The 22190-nt window shown below is 34.2% G+C and overlaps 1 protein-coding gene across 1 annotated transcript; it reads right to left on the reverse strand.

The window, feature by feature from the left end:
• Window positions 1-15535: 15535 nt before the first annotated feature.
• On the reverse strand, window positions 15536-21912 carry LOC120625284 (telomere length and silencing protein 1 homolog). Its single transcript, XM_039892303.1, has 2 exons — window positions 21314-21912; window positions 15536-16327 (listed from the first exon to the last, which is right to left on the reverse strand). Exons 1-2 carry the CDS (start codon window positions 21720-21722, stop codon window positions 15837-15839), a joined length of 900 nt encoding a protein of 299 aa, XP_039748237.1. The 5' UTR covers window positions 21723-21912; the 3' UTR covers window positions 15536-15836.
• Window positions 21913-22190: the final 278 nt, after the last annotated feature.

Below are 22190 nucleotides of genomic sequence, written 5' to 3' on the forward strand. Positions count from 1 at the left end.
GATTTGTCATTATGACACCATTCCATTGCAATCCAATTATCATTGTGCCAAAAGTTCGTAGTCTACTAAATTCACAATGGTCTTACAATTGGATTGTAATTGGATGATAATTGCATTGTGGTAGAAAGGGAATCAGTGTTGCCATTTGCTCAAAATGTGTTTGAGAAGTAAAATTTAAAAAACTACCATTAATTAATAATGTCCAATTAAGCGAATTTTTGATAAGAAATATTTTTAAATGTTATTGATTTGTGTTCTAAAGACGAACTTTGTATCACATTTAGTAAAACAATCAGGAATCCAAAAAACAAATATTTTGTGTGCCAAATTTTGTCAAAAATAATTATATTTAATCTGTAACTGTCGAATTGACATTAAATTTCATTGACGTTATTTCGTGCTAGTGAAAATATATAAATTATAATCAAAACAAACAAAATGCTCAACAAAGCAAACTTCGTCGCTGCTTTTGGAGAGTTAGACAAATCAGCCTGGACACTGCGGCTGTACCAATAACGGACGTTGCCCGGCGAAGCGGCATTGGGTTGCGTACCTACGCTCAAATTTTATAAATAAATTCCCACAGAAGAGCGAAAGTAAGTAATGAAATCTTGTACTGTTTAAGCATGATATCAAGTCTAAGTAGGTATCAAATTGGTGTGTTTTTTCAACAGTATCTCTGGTAATTTAATTTAAAAAAAACAAATATGGGGAGTAATCAAAAAATCAATAAATTTCTTAAATTCTTTATTCATGTACGCATATCACAGGTGCTTATGAACTTGTACTTATCATGGTGGTGCTAACTACATTTTTTAACTTAAAACTAAAGCTAGGAGGTTTTCATTCCATTCTATTTTCTTTTAAAATTTTTATCTTTTATTAACTTGTGGACCCATTTAAGGTATTGCACAAATTGTGACCAGCATCCCTGTAACAGAGTAAAAAATTGTTGTAGAATAATTAAAAACAATAGATTAATAGGACAAAACACTGTTTAACCCTTGGAACACATATACTCATAATATATGCCTTTGTCCACAGTCTTTTGACAAGAGCCTGCTGCAGTGCCCAACCTTCAAGCAGACCCTGGTTTACTCGTTGAAGTCTCTGTGAACCAAGTCCTTATGTGATAGAGCTGTCCAACTCGGCTCTAATCGTGAACAAAGTGATTTGCTGTTATCTGTTGAAGAATTCTGTCCTCTATCTATAAGGAACTTCATCAGATAAAATAAATAATTCTTGGAATGAATATAAAAAGGGTAACAATAAAGGTTTGGATTTCAAAATGAAATTTGCTATTTAAAGAAAAAATTATATCCTCCTGCTTTTATTGGAAGCCAGCTGAAGAGTCTTCATTTTTTACATGTATTCATATGTAAACTAAATTACTGTAAATAAAAATCATTGTTCAGTGTCTTATCTTTATGAACTTGTATTATTTGTCTCCTCATAGATTTATAAAAAAAAATTTAATAACACACAAAAGTTAAATGCCTCTTGCAGAAGAATTGCTTTAATTGTGTTGTGGCTTTTATATTGTGCCAAACACAACATGCATCTGCAATCTTGCCAGCAGTGCAATTGTTTAGAGCAAGTATGCATTACAATGCATACTTGCTCTAAACAATTACCAGAAAAAGATAAGAAAGATGGAAATAAAACACTTGACCATCAAACTATGTACATGATTTACTACAGTTTTCAATCTAGGAGACCCTAACATGCTATCTAAAGCATTTTATTTACTTTACCTGAAACATTCTTCCAATATACTTTTACAGCGCTCTACTGTATTGCATACAGTCACAAGTTTCATGCATAGAGTAGTGTGGTGTATCTCCCCTCTATAGTATTTAAGTTGTGGTCATCATAGTTTTCGAGAGGAAAAACTCACCTGAAAATCCAACCAATATTAACCTCTACAATTAAAAATCTATATTGGAATTAATTAAAAAAACCTTAAATAAGTAATACCTAAAAAAAACCTCATGCCCCATTATCATTTAATGGAGTTAAGTGTTGACTGAGTGGGTGACTCTGCCACACATTGGAGTTAAGAGCAGAGCCTGGGTTGCAGGCACAATATATTTAAATCTGAGTCACAGATTTTTAAATAAATTAAAGATTATTGGCTAGATATATCACATAATATTAAAATATGAGTTCAATATTTAAGTTACTATTATAACAGTTAGGGAATGGAATACCTTAGTGTTAAAATATTGCCTTTTATGAACATTTGGCCTTATTATTGCCTCATGTGTCCCATCTATGATATCTGAAGTAATTTTTTTCATAGAAGCTGAAAAAGCATACTTCTTGGTAAAGTACTCGGCATATAACTGGTAAAATATAATTTCTTAACTTAGCCTTAATGGCATCCTTATCACTCTGCACCTCCGTTATTTGTCCCACAGCTCTTGAGGCAGTGATCTGAGAAACATTGTGGAGGGCTCTCTGCCCAATCGTTATTTTTTAGAGCCCGATGCATAAAATGCTAGTGCTACCAGTAACTGCAACAGAAATACCTGCATTACAGCCATGCCATCATAACATATTCTGAGATGTGGGTACTATACTTAAAAAGCAACGAAAATTAAAGTTGTTTTCTTACCTTTGCCTCCGCCAATATTTCATCATTCCGACGTGGTTTGGGAATGCCTAAGTGGAGCGAGCTCCCACACTTGACTCATTACAGTCTGCTTCCCAAGCAACTCCTTTTTTTATAAATTCCGCATCGGGAATATGAAAGGGGTCTATATTGATCCTGAGTAAGCGGCGGGCTCGACGGCGCCTTCTACGCTCTGAAAGATGGTTTTGGGGAGCATCAACAGCATTAGCCATCTCCAGAATATTCCATCGCAGCCTTAACATTATCTGAACACTTTTATTTTTACACAAATTTTATTTCTATAACAATAATATTGCTAAAAGGCAATGACTGCAGAATTGCGTCTCAATGGTCTCACAATGATCAATAGAACTGTCAAAATATTAGCAGACTACCAATTCGTGCGATCATTGAATTGTCATTGTGCAGCAGACTAGCAAATGTTCATTGAAGTGTCAGTGGTTTTCCATCGGAAAATCATAATGACACCATAATGACACCATTGTGTTAGCAGACTACCAAATATGCCAAAATTGACAATTATGAAGTCACTGATCGATCACTGACACACAATTGTAATAGCAGACTTGGGGCCCAGAGGTGTGTTATGTTGAGGTAAAAGAATAGTTTTATTGACACATATAAATTTTTTTTCTTACATTAATAATCAAAAACAATTAACAATGTGGTTATATAGTAGCTTAATCTCAATTTTGTTCATTAATTAGAAAAAAAGACATTGATAGTTGTCTGTTTACCACCGGTATGAGTTATGACATCCAAAGCGCAATCTAATTTCGTGATGGATTTCACTACATCGTCACTCAAACCTCCCTTTTTGAGAAACACAGATTTTATTGTATTCAAAGCATTATAAGCATGTTTTATTGATAAGTTATGCTCATCAATTTCACCCTCTTCTTCCTCGTTTTCATCCGCTTCTGCATTAGTAACTGGCAACACAGATGTGACGATGTCAGCATCAGTTAGTTCTCCACAGATGGCCAAATCATTATCAAAGGTAACGAAGTCTTCGAAGTCAGTCTCTTGAAGGTGGAGTTCTTCTTGAACTCTTTGCCAGGTCCTAGCAAGTTCTGCGACTGGTAAATCGTCCTCCTCATCTTCGCATGTTACTTTAAACCCACTTTTCTTGAAGCAGTTTGCAATGGTCTTTTCAGTGACTAAATTCCAAGCTTTGGCGATCCTCCACATGGCTTGTAAAACGTCAATTGTAGTTGGTGTTTGACGTTCAACATCAGCGAGAAATCGTCTGACAACTTCCTTCCTATAATGCATTTTGAAGCTTTGGATGATGCCCTGATCCAGTGGTTGTAGTTTTGAAGTGGTATTTGGAGGTAAGTACTTTATTTTTATATTTTTCAGGTTAGGAATTTCTCCATGTGCAGTACAATTATCGATGAACATTAGAATTGTCTTGTTTTTTTCTTCATCTCTTTATCCAGACTTTTAAGCCTATTGCAAAAACCATCACTGGTCATCCAAGCCTTATGGTTGGACGTGTAATCTGTTGGCAGATTATTGACATTCTTAAAACATCGTGGTTTTGATATTTTCTGATGATGAGTGGCTTTAGTTTGTAAGTCCCAGTACAATTAGTTCCCAGCAGTACTGTTAAGCGATGTTTACTGTTTTTCCCACCATTACATTTATCGCTTTTGAATGATAAGGTTTTGTCAGGTAAACATTTATAGAATAGTCCAGTTTCATCGGCGTTAAAGATGTCTTCGGGATCGTATCCGGTGGTCAGCTCTGCCAGTTTGTCTTTCCAATCATCACATACTTGTTCATTAACACTACCAATTTCACCGCATATTTTTCGAAAAACAACCTCGTTTCGTTTTTTGAAGCCACCCGTTGCTAGCACGGGAACCCTTCATGTCACAATTCTACTGCAAACCGCTGAGCCTTTTCCTGAAGAATAGGGCCTGCGATTGGGATTTTTTTGTCTCGGCACTGTTTTAACCACTTTAACACACATTCCTCTACGTCTTTGAACTCGCATGATTTTAATCTTTTACTGTTTACATTCAAACCACTTTCTTCTGAAAACTTATCTTTAAATTTTGAAATTGTAGCCAATGTACTTGCGGGAATCCCGAACTTATTAGCTATGTCTAATTTTATCGTCATGGGATTTTGGTCAACATAATTAATGATGTTTCACTTTTCTGCGACCGATAAGGAACACCTTTTACGTTTCTGAGCCATTTTAACTTAAATCTTTAACAATAGTGACGTGCAGAGGTGTTTACATTACTTTCCATCAAAACAACAATGATTACTGTACAAACCAAAGCGTGTCGAAACATGTCGAGACATGATTCACATTATAAGATTAAGAGTTATATTATTGGTGGAAACTTTATATTAAGGTTTTGGGTTGGCAAAATTCGTTAATTAGAGGTATGAATACTTTTTTTTGATAGTTGAAAATTCGTTATAAAGAGGTTGTACGCAAAGAATGTTCGCAATGTAAAGGTATATTTTATATTTTCTCTTATGGACAATTCAAAGGGATTACGAAGAATTTGATAAATCGAGGAAGTCGTTTTATTGAGGTACGTTTTATTAAGGTTGCACTGTATTATGAGATTGATAGTGAAAATAATAATATTATTACTTTCATAATCATGTCACTGATCGATCACTGACACACAATTGTAATAGCAGACTTGGGGCCCTGGTGTTCAAAACCCCGCGGACTGTGTGTCTCGTGGCCTTATGCCCACACAGTTTTCAAAACACGACCTTTGGTTTAAGGGTCCCCCATGGTTGTCTTTATCTTCAGAAGAGTGGCCCATAACAAAGTTTTCCTCTCATCAGGTTTCTTCATTACCTGAGGAGAAAACTACAACGCACTTAATAATATCGCACGATGAATATACAATTATTAAAGCTTGGATCTAAATGTTCTTCTTGGACTAAATTTCTTCACGCCACGATTTATGTACTCAGATTCATGAAAAAACTTCCGCGCAGAGATATTATTACAGCTGAAGATATCAATGCAGCTGAATTACTGATAATTCGCACAGTACAACGCTCAGTCTTTCAGACTGATATTGACAACATTAAAAATAATAAACCATGTTCGTCAAAATTACGAAAATTATTTCCTTTTGTTTCTGAGGACATTCTTCGAGTGGGTGGACGTCTTGCTTACTCGTCGTCAGATTACTCGCATAAACACCCAATTTTATTACCCAAGAAGGGACACATAATAGATCTGTTAATTGATCACTATCATCGTAATCATTCACACGCTGGCCCTCAATTGCTTCTGTCTATATTGAGACAAAAATATTGGATATTATCCGCTCGTTGTGTGGTACGTCAACGCATACATAAGTGCAATGCATGTTTTAGGCATAATCCTAAGCCTACATTTCCACTTATGTCTGACCTTCCTAAGTGTAGGATAGAGAAAAGTAAGGCATTCCTACACACAGGTGTAGATTACGCTGGACCTCTCTATATCACATTGACTAGGAAACGCGGCTTACGTAGTCAGAAGGCATATATATGCCTATTTGTTTGTTTGGTTACAAAGGCGGTTCATATAGAGCTAGCCTCTGATCTGAGTTCTGCCGCCTTCTTAAATTGTTTCAAAAGATTCCAGGCCAGGAGAGGAAATTGCGAAGTCCTGTACTCAGACCAAGGGACCAATTTCGTTTCATCCAAGGCTTATTTGAATGAGTTACATACCTTTTTAAAGTCAGAAGATTATTATAAGGACTTTAGTTCCGAATTAGCTAAATATCGTATAGATTGGAAACTTAATGCACCAACTGCAAGCCATTTTGGAGGAGTCTGGGAGAGTAATATTAAAAGTGTTAAAACTCTACTTTTTCGCGTAATCGGCAAACAAATTCTGACATACGAGGAAATGCTTACTGTACTTAATGAAATTGAGGCTGTACTTAACAGTCGACCTCTGTATGTTTTAAGTTCAGATCCCTCTGAACCCTCCGCGCTAACGCCTTCGCATTTTCTTTCAACCGTACCTTTGGAATTCATTCCAGCTCCAGACGTAACTGGAGAACGCGCTGGTCTTTTGTCTAGATTTTCTTTATTGGATTCTCTGGTTCAGTCATTCTGGAAGAGATTCAGAACGGAATATCTGCACAATTTGCAAGTGCGTCAAAAGTGGAACACTCCCACGAATCCGCTTACAATAGGGACTGTTGTGATAGTTATTGTACAAAACGCGCCGCCCTTACAGTGGCCACTTGGGGTCATTACTAAGGTGCTACCTGGCAAAGATGGAGTTGTCCGCGTAGTTCAAATAAAAACTACGAACGGGACTTATATCCGGCCTATCGTTAAGTTATGTCCGCTGCCAACTCAATAATTTTATCACTAGTTCTCATTTAATCTTATTATGCTTTAGTTAATTTATTTTATTTCTCTTTACGCATTACTCTTGTATAGTATACTTACAATATTAGGTCGTATTATGAGTTGCAATTATGTTTATATCCGTTTTATGAAGGGTTCCTTCATGTCCGGGGGGATATTTGATAAATTCTCATTAATCTGTGGTCGAAGTAATAGATAATGGCTACACTATGGATTTCCATCTTCCATTTTTTATATATCCGCTTCCCTTTTTCCCGCATCACGCCGTTAATTAGTTGCACACCTATATCCGCGGCAAACGCACGTCAATCTTCCGCTCATCCATTCAATAAAACCACATGGTCGGCCGGCCAAAGAACCTTATACTGGACGATTAATAGTATTTAAACCTACATCAGTGCTTTAGTGTTTAGTGATAACTTGTGAAACCTTGTGAAGTGACGAGAAATCAAGGGAAAACTGCATTACGAAGAACTGTAAGTCCACGTGCAAATACTTTTCTGTCCAACCCTAGTTATCCCTTGTTTTATATCCTTTAAAGCCATAGTTTAACATTAAAAAGGGGAAAAGAATCCAGCAAACCCTAAAATATACAGTCCACTAAATTTACAAAGAAAATACCATTTTATGGTGATAATTCCCCGAAAGTAAAAATGGCGTCACCAATGATAATGATCGATGCTGTAACTCGTACATCGCCTGTGCTTCAACAGGCAAAGCTGCCGTTGCCATTGACGGAACTACCGTACATACTGCCCTAAAAATATCTTTGTCGAAATTACTTCCACTAAGCACTGAAGTAGCACATCAATATAGAGCACTATTCAAATACGTCAGTGTTAATCATTGATGAAATAAGTATGATTGGTGCTGAATTACTTCTTCAGATTGACTCTAGATTGAAACAGATTTCTAGAGATTTCAAAACTAATTTTGGTGGTTTAGATGGTATTTTGATTGGAGATCTACGCCAGTTACTACCAGTACGAGCTACTTCAATTTACAAACAGCAGAAGCAGAAAATTGTTGGACCTATTTTATGGCGTGGATTCAAATTTTATGAGTTAGATCAAGTTATGCGGCAGGCAAACCAAGAGTTTTCTTCAATATTGACAAAAATTGGGAATGGACAACTACTCAACGATCGCGAATTAATTTTATTGGAATCGCGATTTGTAACAACTCCAGAGGCCGAAGTAGAATGTCCACATGGAATCAGATTATTTAATACAAACGAGGCTGTCACATTGATACTGGAGGGTTGCTTTATGAAACCGTATTTGTGCCGAATGTTTTTTATATGATTACAACAAACATCGATGTGTCAGATGGCTTAGCAAATTGGAGCTGTTGGAAAATTAGTTCTACTTGAATTTAATGATTAAGGAGATGTGAATGTGGTATGGCTTGATTTCCCAGACTCACAAAAAATTGGTCAAAAATAAAGAAAAAAGTCGCTGGACATGTAGCTTCTCATCAAATCAGTACAACTGCTGTACGATAAATATTAATCGATAAATGTTAAACGATCGCATCTACCTTTAGTTTGCGCTTGCGCAACTACGATTCATAAATCTCAGGGAAGTACATACCCTGAAATTGTTTATGAATATGATAAAACACATCAACTGTCATTAGTGTATGTTGCATTGACGCGGGTGACTAGTCTTCAAGGTTTGTACATTACAACAAAAGACAATGATAAAACTTTTTATCATGGCCGAAGAGCATCCACAGCTATAAATAGTCTTCAAGAAGAATTCCGTAGACTCTCGCTTAATCGTTTACAAACTACCACCAATGATCTGTTAGATTTTATTAATCAAAGGAGAGAGTTGGCAATATATACTTTTAACTGTCAAAGTCTCCGTGCTCATTCCATTGATCTCATTGATCCAATTATGCAAAAATCTAATGTTTTACTTTTAAATGAAACCTGGTTAGCCAATGAAGAGTCGATTAGTATACCAAATTTCAATTGCATAATACAATATAAGCGATCAAATGTTCGAGCTGGGGGAGTTGCGATTTATCAGAATATGCACGACACTACCAATATCATTACTCCAAACATTGATATGACTGTAAGACAGGCGGAATTGGCAAGCTCAACAGTGACATCAGTTGGTGAGTTTTGTGCAGCTGAATGCAAAATGGAAGACGGCGACAAAATAGTATTGATGGTAATTTACATTACTCCAAATCAAAACATGGACGACATCATTCATTTCCTGAAAAGAATATTAGGGCCATATACAACAGCTGGAGGAGAATATCTTGGTAGAGGAGAAGACAAGTTACCGATAATTTTAAGTGGAGACTTCAACGTCAATTTTTCCCGTGAAGATGCTCGTCCACTTATTGATTTTCTCCAAAATGACTTGAATTTAGCCATGAATAATAATACTCTGATTTCGACAACACGACATGGCACTACCATAGATGCTGTATTTTTACGATATCTCAATGCTGTTAATACAAAACTTTTCGTATCATATTTTAGTTATCATAAGCCACTGATAACTGAAGTTCCGATTCAGACATTACCGGAAGATACTATGGAAGTGGACATCATTTAATTAAAAATACAATTCGAATAATAAGACAATTTATGTTATACTTAATGTAAGAAAATAAATATTTATTTATTTAATTTTTCTAATTTAAACTGAACTTTGTTGATTATCCTTTTCCAATCCTTCTATTATTTTATTGTAATTAATTATTTGCATGCAATTAAAAACTATTTTTTTATGATGCCAAAGAAGTATAACTTCTCACGCGCGTACATAAGTACACGCACCCATTTTTTTTCTCTAGGTTACGCTGCCAGACATAATATAGCACCGCCTTTCACAGCAAACAAAATGTTGACATAAATACATGAAGCTTGTGTACACGTAAATGCCTATGATTGGAAAAAGGTAGTTGAGAAGACAAAAAATGTGATTCAAAAAGGTTGGGAGCATGATCTTCAGTTTGACAGCATATGCGATCAAGAATTAATTATTAATCTGCAGGACTGCTCCAGTGATGAATCTGAATTTTACTTTGACGTTGATCTTAGCTGTACACCTTTCAATAATTAAATTTTTAAATACCCTCCATTTCATCTTTCATTTTAATTCTTCTTCCTTTCTATGTCGTTAAAATGTATTTTTTTAATTAGGTCACTCATTTCGATATGAATATCGATAAAATACGAAAGACCTCCCTATACCTATTAAATGTCATTTTGACAAACGTCTCAGGTATCAAGCTAATGTACTATAGTGTACTATATTTTATGTACTATTGTGTGTAGAGTCCTTTTTATGAAAGAAGTCCCGCGGTGATTTTTGGAACTAAATTTAACAGGTTGGCCATGTTGTCGTTCGTCGATGTTATCAAGTTCGTTTATTGTGTTAGATTTTGATAGCTTTTAACTAGCTTAGTGCATTTTAAATATTGTTTACAATGCCAAAAGTTGTAAAAAGTTCGGCTCGAGAAATGATATTAAAGGTGTAAGAGTTCTGTGAAGCGGAACAAAAGAATCAAGGTGTTTTAATACGACTAAACAACGTTCGGATGAGAATCGCCGCCAACGTGATGAAACTAGGTGCCTAACTGAAATTAAAACAAATATTACATAGTACATAAGCATTATACAACAGTACATTATAATACAGCAAACTTAAATTTACTATTATTTTTAATTGTTCATTATTTAATTGCAGGTGTGTCAGAGAAAACTGTAACAAGAATTACAAAAGAAGGTGTAACAGCGGCGAGTACTTCGAAAAAAATTGACATCCCGGGGAAGAGTCGCTCGCATCCGAAAAAGTTCGACTTAGACGGGTTCGATTTGTGCGCTATCCGGCAAAAAAATCACAGTTGTTACGTTGTGCATAAAGAGCGAATTTGAAAATGATGAAAGTATGGTAATTGGCAGTAAAGAAAATAATGTTGAGATTATTAATAAAACAAAAAAATCAGTAAATTGCAAAAATACGAAAATAACTATTTTATCCGATATTAAAAATACCCCGGAATACCAGCACTATTTTGATTTGACTAAGTACGGGCCTTTTAAGCTTCAAGAAGTAAATAAAATTTCAATACATAAAAAACATGATACAAGAAATATTTATGATAATCCAACTCCATCTACATCAGGCGTGAAACACGAAAGAATTATTAAAGAGTATGCTAAGGAAAGGAATAAGATTGCGAAAGAAGAATATAATATTACGGCTAAGCAAAAGGAAGTAGATGGATACGTAAGACTGCAGACAGCGAAAAATACTGAACTTCAAACTTCAAACAGATCAGGTCAACTATTCTGACAGAGAAATTGAATAACCGACTAAATTAAAACAAGAAATTAACAAGTGTTTAGATAAATGTGCCTATTTTAGGTGTGACACAAAAAAGAATTATTACAGGAGCTGTTCTAGAAGATAAAAAAATTACGATGGAAGAAAATAATATTATAAAAAAACAATTGGATATTTATCAATACATCGAAAGACCTTCTTCTAGAAGGCATCGAAATTAAAACAGATGTAACTTTTTACACTATAAGATTTTTTAAATCTGTTAAAAAACCCTAGTTAAAATTTATAACTTCAAGAAAATCGATTCAGTTCCTGCTGAATGTGTTGTAAAAAATGTGATTTGAGAATATTTTTTAAATGAGTATAAGTTAAGAGTCTTGCGATCACATTTATTTTGAGTGAAATTTTAGTACGATTTTAACTAGCAATTGCTTCTATTGTACCTATATTTTATACTTACACATTAGTTTTTAGTTTCAACTAAATCCAAATTTTGTTTAATTACCACTTTTATAATACTTGCGAATCTTTCAGTGGATAGTTAATTTATTTATTTATGTATTTATTTAATTACAAGAATATGTTTTGTAACTAATTGAAATAATTTTATATTAAGAGTAGAAAATCGCGTTAGGGGACTCCCGTAGGTACCTACCAACCTCATGATTATTTTTTGAGCTCTTTAATTACCATATTGGAGTAATAAGTTTAATAAATTTATTAAAAAAACACAATTTGTTTTATTTTACTTTTTTTTGTCTAAGAGAACCGCAATGTGAACTTTACTTTATAAATTATATTGTGTAACGTTATATAACATTGTGTAACAAAATAAGTAGAATCCTTTGTGTTCCGTACATTTTTTTTTTTAAATGATTTATTTATCATGAATAAATCAGACTCGAATTCATCCAGTCATTTTGAAGAGGTTAATAATAAAATATAACCTCAATTTCAGCAACTTAAAAAAAAGATTTCATTTAAACCTGGGTGAATAAATGAAAATAGTTTGCAGATATTAATATAATTATATTTTGAAAGATAATTGTTTTTCTACATAATAAAATTAACCCAGATAAGCCTACTGTCCTATATTTTCTGATATTTTTTTTCCTATATTTAGGACAGTAGAAATAAAAAAAAATATCAGAATACCCTCTTTATCTAAGATTATTTAGTCTTATGATTTGCAGTAAGAAACGTGTCAGCTTTATTAGAAAAAATAAAAAGACAGTTATTTTAACAGTTTTTACCTTATATTTTACCTTATAAGTGTGTAATAAAAGTGCGTTGCAGACATGGGAAATGACAGGTATGTATAAAAAGTTATATTTTACTCGTGAGTTGTTTTTTTCTGTGTTAATATCTAGTTGATAACCTTAACTTTTGTACTAAATAAATATTCTACCAAAATAATATGAATAAATTACGTATAACTTGTTACAAATACTAGCGTACTATATATAGGACAGTAGGATAATATACATGATTTTAGTACAATAATACAACTTTTTCTTTACAGACCGTTAGCTGCGCATGAAATTTTAGATGCTTTAGAAAATGTTTCTGATAATGAAGAAGATTATAGAGAACGACTGATATGTATTCTACCTCCTCCTGTTGATCCTGACTGTCTCACTGACGAAGATTCGGGTGAAGAAGATAATGTAACTTTGAATAATTTGCCACGAAACATTCTGCTTCAACCGGCTGAAGTAATGATTCAAGGGCAGATTATGGTGAGTGATACAGAAGAAGAACCTTCTGATTCTACAGGTCGAACTAAACGTAGGCGTACCTACGCATGGAGAAAACGGGACTTGGCAAAAAATCCCGTGAATTGGCCAGATGTTCAAGGCGCTTGCGCCCAATTGAGTGGTTTGAAAACTTCTTAGATGAATATGTTATTTCGTTGTTGGTGTCAGAGAGCAATAAATATGCTGTCAAAAAGAATTTGCCTGGAGACATAACCACTGAAGATATGAAATGTTTCATCGGCATATTGTTGGTTAGTGGTTATTCATGGCTCCCCCGTAGAAGAATGTATTGGGAAAACTCCCCTGATACAAAGAATGAATTGATCAGCTCGGCTATGACTAGGGATAGATTTGACTTTATTTTTCGCCACCTTCATGTCAATGATAATCTGGATTTGCAAGACAAAAACACAAAAGTACGCCCCCTAGTTACACTTCTAAATAAAAAGTTCTTAGAGTTTTCTCCTCTTGAAGAGCATTACAGTGTAGATGAGGCCATGATCCCCTACTATGGTAGCACATAAAAGGTAAACCTATTACGTACGGGTTTAAAGCTTGGGTTGGTGCTACACGGTTAGGGTACGTTTTATGGATGGAACCATACCAAGGTGCTACAACTATGTGCAATCCAATATATAAAGAATTGGGGCTGGGTGCAAGCGTTGTTCTCACTTTTTGCGATGTGCTGATTTCACGTGGCTTCGACCTTCCTTACCACGTAGTTTTTGATAATTTTTTTACTGGGACGCCCTTGCTGGAAGAGATAACAAAGAAAGGCCTTCGTTGCACTGGGACAGTTCGAGAAAACAGGACATCTAGTTGTCCTCTGATTACATCGAAGTTACTGAAAAAAAAAAAACGTGGTGCTGTCGATTACAGAACGACACATGACAACACGTTCATTATTGCTAAATGGCATGACAATAATATATTTAGTATTGCTTCTAATGCTGTAGGAATAAATCCTAAACAATCTGCCAAACGCTTCTCACAAAGTGAAAAGAGAAACATTGTGATAGAAGAACCACATATGGTGTCCATCTATAACAAATATATGGGAGGAGTGGATCGGTCTGATGAAAATAATTCACATTACCGAATTGGTATACGAGGTAAGAAATGGTACATGCCGTTGCTCACACACATGATTGATCTTGCCGAACATAATGCATGGCAGTTATATAAAATAAATCATGGAAAACTGGATCATCTTGGCTTTCGCAGAAGGGTAGCAATTGCTTTGATTGAATCAAACAGAAAAAATGCCAAAAGAGGGCCTAGCCGACCCTCCCATCATGAACATGCTGATAGTCGTAAAGACCAAATGAATCATCTGGTTATTCCTCAATCGAAGCAAACACACTGTCGTAAATGTCACAAAAAATGTTTGACACGTTGCAAGAAATGTGATGTTGGAGTGTGTGTCAAGTGTTTTGAAACATATCATTCATAAATAGTGTTAATCTAGTAAATTACATATAACAATGGGTAATATAATCAATAGTTATCTAATAAACTACATTTTTTGATTACATTCTGTTTTGTAATGAATGGTCTTTTATTTCCTCTTATTATCCTACTGTCCTACATATAGGACGGCTGTTTCCCTGAAAGCCTTACACTTAATTTTTTTTTCATAATTTTTTTTATGTTGCATAAGATCTAATAAACTAAATAATGTAACTTTTTTCAAAATTTTAGTTTCAGGCTTATCTGGGTTAAAACCACTGTGACATAACATAATGTCATCGGGGCCCAAAGCTTTTAAAAAAATGGATAATGTCCTGTATTAATCTTATTATTATTATTAGTTTTTTTTACTATTTATTGACATTTTTGTTTTAATATTTCATATTGTGTTTATATTATGTATAACTATGGGTCCTGTAACCTGAAAATAAAACATTATTATTAAAACCCACCTTAGTGTAATAGCAAGACGCTCTCTTGTAGTAATTGCTTCTCTATAATTTGTACTTTTTTCTTGATGTCACATTCTATTAAACTGTGCAAATATTCAAATTCATTTCTTGTCATTCTAAAAATATGAACGAAATTGATTATCTTGCAATTCATAGAAAAGTTTGAACTCAATGAACTGTTTTCTAAAAGAATTAAAATTTTCCATCCAAAATCGTCTTTTTTCCCTCTCATTTTCCTCTTCTTTTCAGAGTTGCCACTGCCACTATAGAAACACTATCGTAAAATATATCATCGTCGTCGTCTGCGCTAGACAACCATGAGAGTAGCAATGATTTTTTGATATCCATACGTCTATTTTCAATGCAGCATTGTAACCTCTTTGTCGCTAGGAAAACTAACCACGACCAAAGCCTTACACCAGAGCAGTCCAGAGCAAATTCAGAATTAATAAACTCCCAAATTTCCCATGCCGGGAATCGGCCCCGGGAGCTCCAACTTAAAATTACAGCGCTCACCGCTGCGTCAGGGAGGTAATCAAAAGATTATTTTACCATATAACTTAATTATTTATTAAAGCATAACTTAAACGAAAAAGTGTGTGTGATAGGTGTTTTTATTGATAGAATTGACTATTAAAAAAAAAGGTAAGTACGAAATCTACAGACTGATCTCTGTAATTCACCAGCGGGGCGGGAATGTGATATTTTCTAACTACAGTTTAAATAAAGGACGCCAATTATCGGATATGAAATATAAATTACAAATGCTTTTCATTTTCATAAAAAATACCCTTGTGTTGCTACATGGCTGGTAAAGTGTAACCATTTTTGACACATAATTTTCCCTTTAGTAGCGCCTGAACTGTTTCCTAAACTTTTCATAGTGATAGTCATCTGTAGCCCGTTCACCCTTTGCTTTTTTAACTATTTTATTAACACTATCATCTATTACATTCGCTGCTGTCTTTGTAATTTCTGGTTTTTCAACTTTTCTCTTTTTAGAATTAACACTGTCCAAATTAAATCTATTGTGCTGTACAAAATTTACTGCCATATTTGTAGGTACGAATTGGGAAGGCCCATCTTTTTTATTGTGCCTTTCCCACAACAACTTCATTTTGGCTTCCTCTGTAGCTTCTATGTTCTTAATTTTGGCATCAATACCAAGATCCACCTCCGGAATTCCACTAAGCATTTGATTAGAAAGCATTTCTTCAGATCTATGGGTAGAAGATACTCGTAAGTGTTCAGGTAGGGACAGTAATGCAGCTTCCTCAGGTGGAAAATATTTTAGTGTGTCACTGTCATCACAATCCTTTTTATCATGATCGTGCCCCTCTGCAAATAAAAAATAAGAAGTATGAACAAAACAGAAAAATTGCCTATTGAAATAAAAATACCTGTTGCTTATTAACAAACTAAACTTACGTACATTTTGTATTATATTTTACCATCGATATTAACAATCTCTGAATGGAAATTTGTCAGACAGTTGTCTAGCACAATGGTCAAGTGTGAATTTGTTAGTCACAAAAAAAAATGCGCCAGATCTCTTGGCTTTAAGCATGAAACTTACAATAAAATTCAAGGAAAAAATAATACACAACTTCAGGGATATTAAAAGTACATTAAAAAAAAAACTACTTTCTATTAGCCTAATTATTGACGTGCTAATTACTTCCTGAGATATATTCAACAATACATAAACGGTTTTGATAAGTCCTATTTGTTTTATTTAATAGCTGTTGCTCGCTTCATTCACGTTAATTATGGCTTTTATACAAATAAAAAATACAAAAAGATACCTCCCATATCTATTATGTATCACCGAATTAGCGTATCCGAAATTTATACAAATTTCTAATTTTAGAAAAGGTTTTATTTGTAAATTGAAATAAAGCTTCTTTTGGAATACATTTTATGTGTCGGTTACGCTAATTCGGCGATAAAGGTTTGATATTGAGTGGTGTAGTATCAAAACCCATTGTAATGCCTAACTACCAAATTTTTGTTAGTAGCTGCATCATCAATCAATTTTTGTTAGTAGAAAGATTACTTTTACCTCTTAAAATTGCCTTTAAAATTGAAACAAAACAAAATCTATTATAACACAGAGAAATCAACTACAAAAGAGTGATTTAGGTTCGAAAGCCGCTATAACAGTAAGTGTCAGTATCAATATCTCCTATAACTCTATCGACCAATGACAGAACCGTATTAGTGTCACGTGATCAAGCAAATAGTATGGCGATTCGCGAGCGTCTGTAAGATGCTGACTAAAAAATATTATGAATTATGGTATTTTGTCCATAAATCAGATCCTTAACGTGCAAGGACACGAACACGCGATCCTTTTTGAAAAAAGAGAAGTGGCGCGCAAAAAACGGTGAGTTAAATGTTTGTCAACAAACTCTTCGAAAGTAAATAAAAAAATTGTCATGCAACTTGTTAAGTCCTACTAAGTTGTAACTTTAGTTAGGGATGTCATTTAGAATCTTGTCAAAGCTATTATTTTGTTTTCCCACTGTTTCATAATTGTATATCCGTGTAAATTGATTTATGAACCAGAATTCTCAACTCTTGAACCTCAATCCAAAGACACTGGCACTTCTTAAACAAACACGATGATTGACAATTATGAAGGGACTTTAGGACCCGAAGAATGTTGAACTTCAACATCAGGGGGTTGAGGAAATACCTTTGGCATCCTGTATAAATCTTACATCGACAAACGATTCAGTACCAGAAGCTGTACAAACAGTTGAGGTTATTTCTGAGTGTGAAAGAGAAAACAAACACTAGTATATTATGTAATACATGCCAACCGATGGACTTCAAAGAGTCCAATAAAGAAACAAAATATAAAAGATTTTCTAAAGTTACCAAAAAAGCTGGTGTGGAACATCGCTTTTTTGTTATAACGAGTAAAGATTGGGAAGCTGTTGAACTAGAAAAATAACTAAAAAAGATGAAACAGATACAAGAAAAGTAGAACAAACGTATTTGATTGATCTTCTTTTCTCTCGCAAGACTAGAAAAAGCCAAAGAGAAACGCTTACTCAAAGAAAAAAACAGGCTCAAACTTTTAATAAAAAGAACAAAGCAAAAATTAAAATGTAATTAAGAAAATTAAATCAAATTATGATAGTATCAAATCAAAAATTGTTATCCAATCTAATTCTTTTTGCAGCTTTAATCAAATATCTTTGATTAAAGCTGCAAAAAGAATCTCAAGTGAATTGAAGAAGAGAATTGAAGAAGAGAATATACAAAGGAAATAAAAAATAACGAAGTTAAACCTGCAAATATTACTGCCCTGAAGAAAATAAAAAAAACAGACCAATTGTAGATGCAGTTGAAAGAACCATTAAAGAATCGGAACAAGCAATCGTAATCGGTCAAAAAAGAATTGAAGAAGGGACCAATTTTAGATGAACTTATACGTCCGAACATAACTTTCCGAGATTCAAGGGAAAGTGGAAGTGATAAGATAAAAGTTAAAGTAAATAGATTGAGAGCAATGACAGCGAGATTATTAATGGACCTAGGCACGTAGGTGTGCCTGCATTGGTAAATACCACTGCCAATCGTTATACCAAATTCACTGTGCCAATAATTATACTTCAGTGCCAATGATTGTGCAATAGAATAGAATTAGTTTCATGTTAGTTTTTAAGCAATAAAGCAATTTTATTTAAATATCGATGTGAATCATTGTAATCTATACTTATATACCTTTAATTTCATAAACATTATATATCCATCTATTAACCATATCGGGTGAGAAATTCTCAAGCAACGAATCTGCAGTGAAGCCATTTATGAATCAATTTTTTAAAAACAAAGTAGAAGAACTGGGTCTTCTTCCTGACCAAATCTATAATGCAGACGAGAGTGGTCTGTTCTGGAGACTGTTGTCCAATAAAACATTTGTCTCTTCTGAAGAAGCAAGTGCACCAAGTCGTAAAGTGAGTAAAGATAGGATCACATTCATGCCGTGTTCAAATGCTACTGGAACCCACAAATTGGATTTCTTAGTGATTGGCAAAGCGAAAAACCCCAGAGCTTTTAAGATTATTTGTCTGCCAGTCTGCTACAAGAATCAAATAAAAAGTTGGGTCACGAGAGAGGTATTTAGTGAATGGTTTCATAAAGACTTTGTCCCAGAAGTCAAGAAGTTTCTGAAATGATCAAACTTGCCCATAAAAGCTTTACTCGTACTTGACAATGCTCCAGGCCACCCAAATGAACAAGACCTTAAATCAAGTGATGGGAATATCCAAACCATCTTCCTACCACCAAACTGCACACCTTTACTGCAGCCAATGGATCAAAATGTTATTCAAAAAATAAAGTCTTTGTCATATTGTATCTCAGTATGGTGATATGACGCAGAGCCTTAAAGGATTGAATTTGAAGGCTGTTGTATTCTCTCTCGCTCATGCTTGGAGGTCTGTTTCTCCTAACCTTATCCAATCTTCATGGAAAAAGTTGTGGCCTACAATGAATGATGTTTCAGAAACAGATGAATGGGATCCTGAGGATAATGTGCCTATTGCCGATTGGTTACAAAAACTATCAGAAAAAGGGTTGGAGACAAGTGAAGAAAATTTGAAGGAATCAAAGAAACAGAGGAAATTATGACTGATGAAGAAATTGTATGTGAAGCAGTACAAGAAGAAAGCTCTGTAGAAATATTTGAACCACCAACTACTACAACTGCTGTAAGGGTTAAACCAGATGATGCATTGATTTGTTTCAATACCTGCATAACATGGGCAGAAGAAAACGGCATGTCTGCCAAAGATATTATAATTCTTTGCAATATGCAAGAATAGGTTTTTAAGCAAGGACTACAAGTTGCACAAAAGCAGACCTCAATTAAGGATTATTTCAAAACTAGTTTATTACATATTATGTGCCTACATGTTAATTCAATTGTTCCGTAATACATAACATACATTTATTCTCTCTATGAAATGCTTTATTTTATTTATTACCGATGACTTTTTCAGTATAACCCAGTAATCCCAACATTCCAATAATCCGTCACCCTCCGGTTTTTAATAGTGCTGGATTAGTGAGATTACACTGTATAGGTATTTATTTTACATATTGTTAGTAAGGCATCGCCACTTAGCCTAACTAGAAAAAAACTACATAATTAATGGATAACTATACAACAAATGAATGAAAGATGACATTAATATATAGTGATACTCTCCAATTATTGAAGTAAAGGTCATTCAATATGCTCAGAGTTTTCTACAATTCACGAAAAATGCTGTCCACCTGTCATTGAATGACGACAATGAACGCGGTATAGGTGCCATGCTTTGTGCAACAGTGTTACAGGAAGGGACAACAAATAATTTGTATTTTCGTGGAAGAAGGTTATTGTCTTTTGGTACATATAGAACACATTTGGTTTTGAAGATTAGCGTCTCCTTGTAAGATTTGACACATTATTTTTAGATGGTTGTCAGTCTATCAGACCTCCAGGGAGTTTGACCCTAAGCAACCTAAAATAAATTTGGTTGGATACATAAAGGGGTAATACTCATAGCAGCGCTCGAATAAGTATCAGGAAGGCCTTCTGCACTTTTTCTAAAAGCAGTCTGTATTTTTTTTTGTAGTGGTGCCAGACGCAACTTCTTGTTTCTAGTTTGCTCTGGACTAGAGCATGCATAATAATAATATGCTCTGGACTACAGCGTAATAATAATAACTTTGTAAGGTATGGATTATGAAATATGCAGGGAATTCATATCTGGTAATAATTGATTATTTTTCACATTGGTTAGAAATAAGAACTTTGTATATAAGTTATTGATAAAACACAGGAGGTTTTTAATAAGATTTGGGGTTTTTAAATTTAACATTTTATGCATTTGGGATATAATTTTAGGCTCAGCTTACCTCAGAGATTCAGCATTAGAAAGCTATTATTTGGCGTGGATAATATACATATTAGTCACGCCGACAAAGTGGTGGAAAAAAAAACTTAATACATGATAATAATAAATAATCGAAACATGTGGTGTGGGATTTTTTCCACTCTTTTATAAGTATGAAAAGTTTTTCAAAAATTAATATTTTTTTTTCGTGTTACTAATATTAGTTAGTATATGTTACTTATCCATATGATTGAACATAACTCCTGATCATTAGGGTCATTATTTAATAGTGAAAACTTTATTGGCTTATTTACAAGTTTTAATTAAGTTTATTCATTGTAACAATTTATTTATGTTTGTTGTTTTCCAAATAAATTTAAAAAAATGCTTTTCACTATAAATATACTTGGGGAAAGATAGTGATTACCTTTTCGTTTCGCTAGCTGTTCCTCTATGTACTTCATCATTTCTTCATCTTCATCCCGTTTATTAGTTTCAGCAGAAAACTGGGTACCAATTCCCGTGTCATAGGCATCCTCTACTTGTTTCACTTTACCACTCTTCAAAGCCTGCATATTTACCATGCCCCCAGCTTTAACATTATATGGGTCCTTACACGACCCTTCTTCCACCAAAGAAGGTTTCTGTCCAGTCGCTAAAGCAACAACACTAATACCATTCGGCCTTTCTCGAAGTTTCTGGATCTCCTTCGCTTCTTCCAATCTAGCTAAAATAAACTCTTCCTCCTCAGATTCTTCATCTTCTAGTTTCACTCTTTGTCGTAAATTTTTCTTCTTTTTGGGCTTAAATTTAATCGCTTCCTCCATTACGTCCATTTTACTTTTCAGGATCACAATAATTCACAATTTCACAATATGACAGAATTTAACACAGATTAATATGATACCAATTGAATCTGTGTCACAGATTAATTATTTCAAATATGATTTGTAGTTTTAGTATTTTTACTTAAGTTATTATTTACCTATCAATGCTAAAGGTCCCGTCCTGTATATCTGAGCAATGAGCCAATGGCCAATGATAGGATTTTTTTACCTACTAATTATGGAGGGTAGAGGTAAGGAGAGTCATCTTATATGGGAGAAAAGTTGAAAAAGTGTCCAGTTGTTGCGCTAAATAACAGTTCAAAAATCCTCCACAATGGCGCTGGTGGATGCACAGGGTATGGTATGAATGTAGCAATCGTAGATGAATTGAAGTATGCCGAGTTAAAAAATTTAATTATGGAGGGTAGAGGTAAGGAGAGTCATCTGTGTATATGAAAAAGTGTCGTCAAAATGTAT

Source organism: Pararge aegeria, chromosome 7 (assembly GCF_905163445.1).
Source record: "Pararge aegeria chromosome 7, ilParAegt1.1, whole genome shotgun sequence".
NCBI lineage: Eukaryota > Metazoa > Arthropoda > Insecta > Lepidoptera > Nymphalidae > Pararge > Pararge aegeria.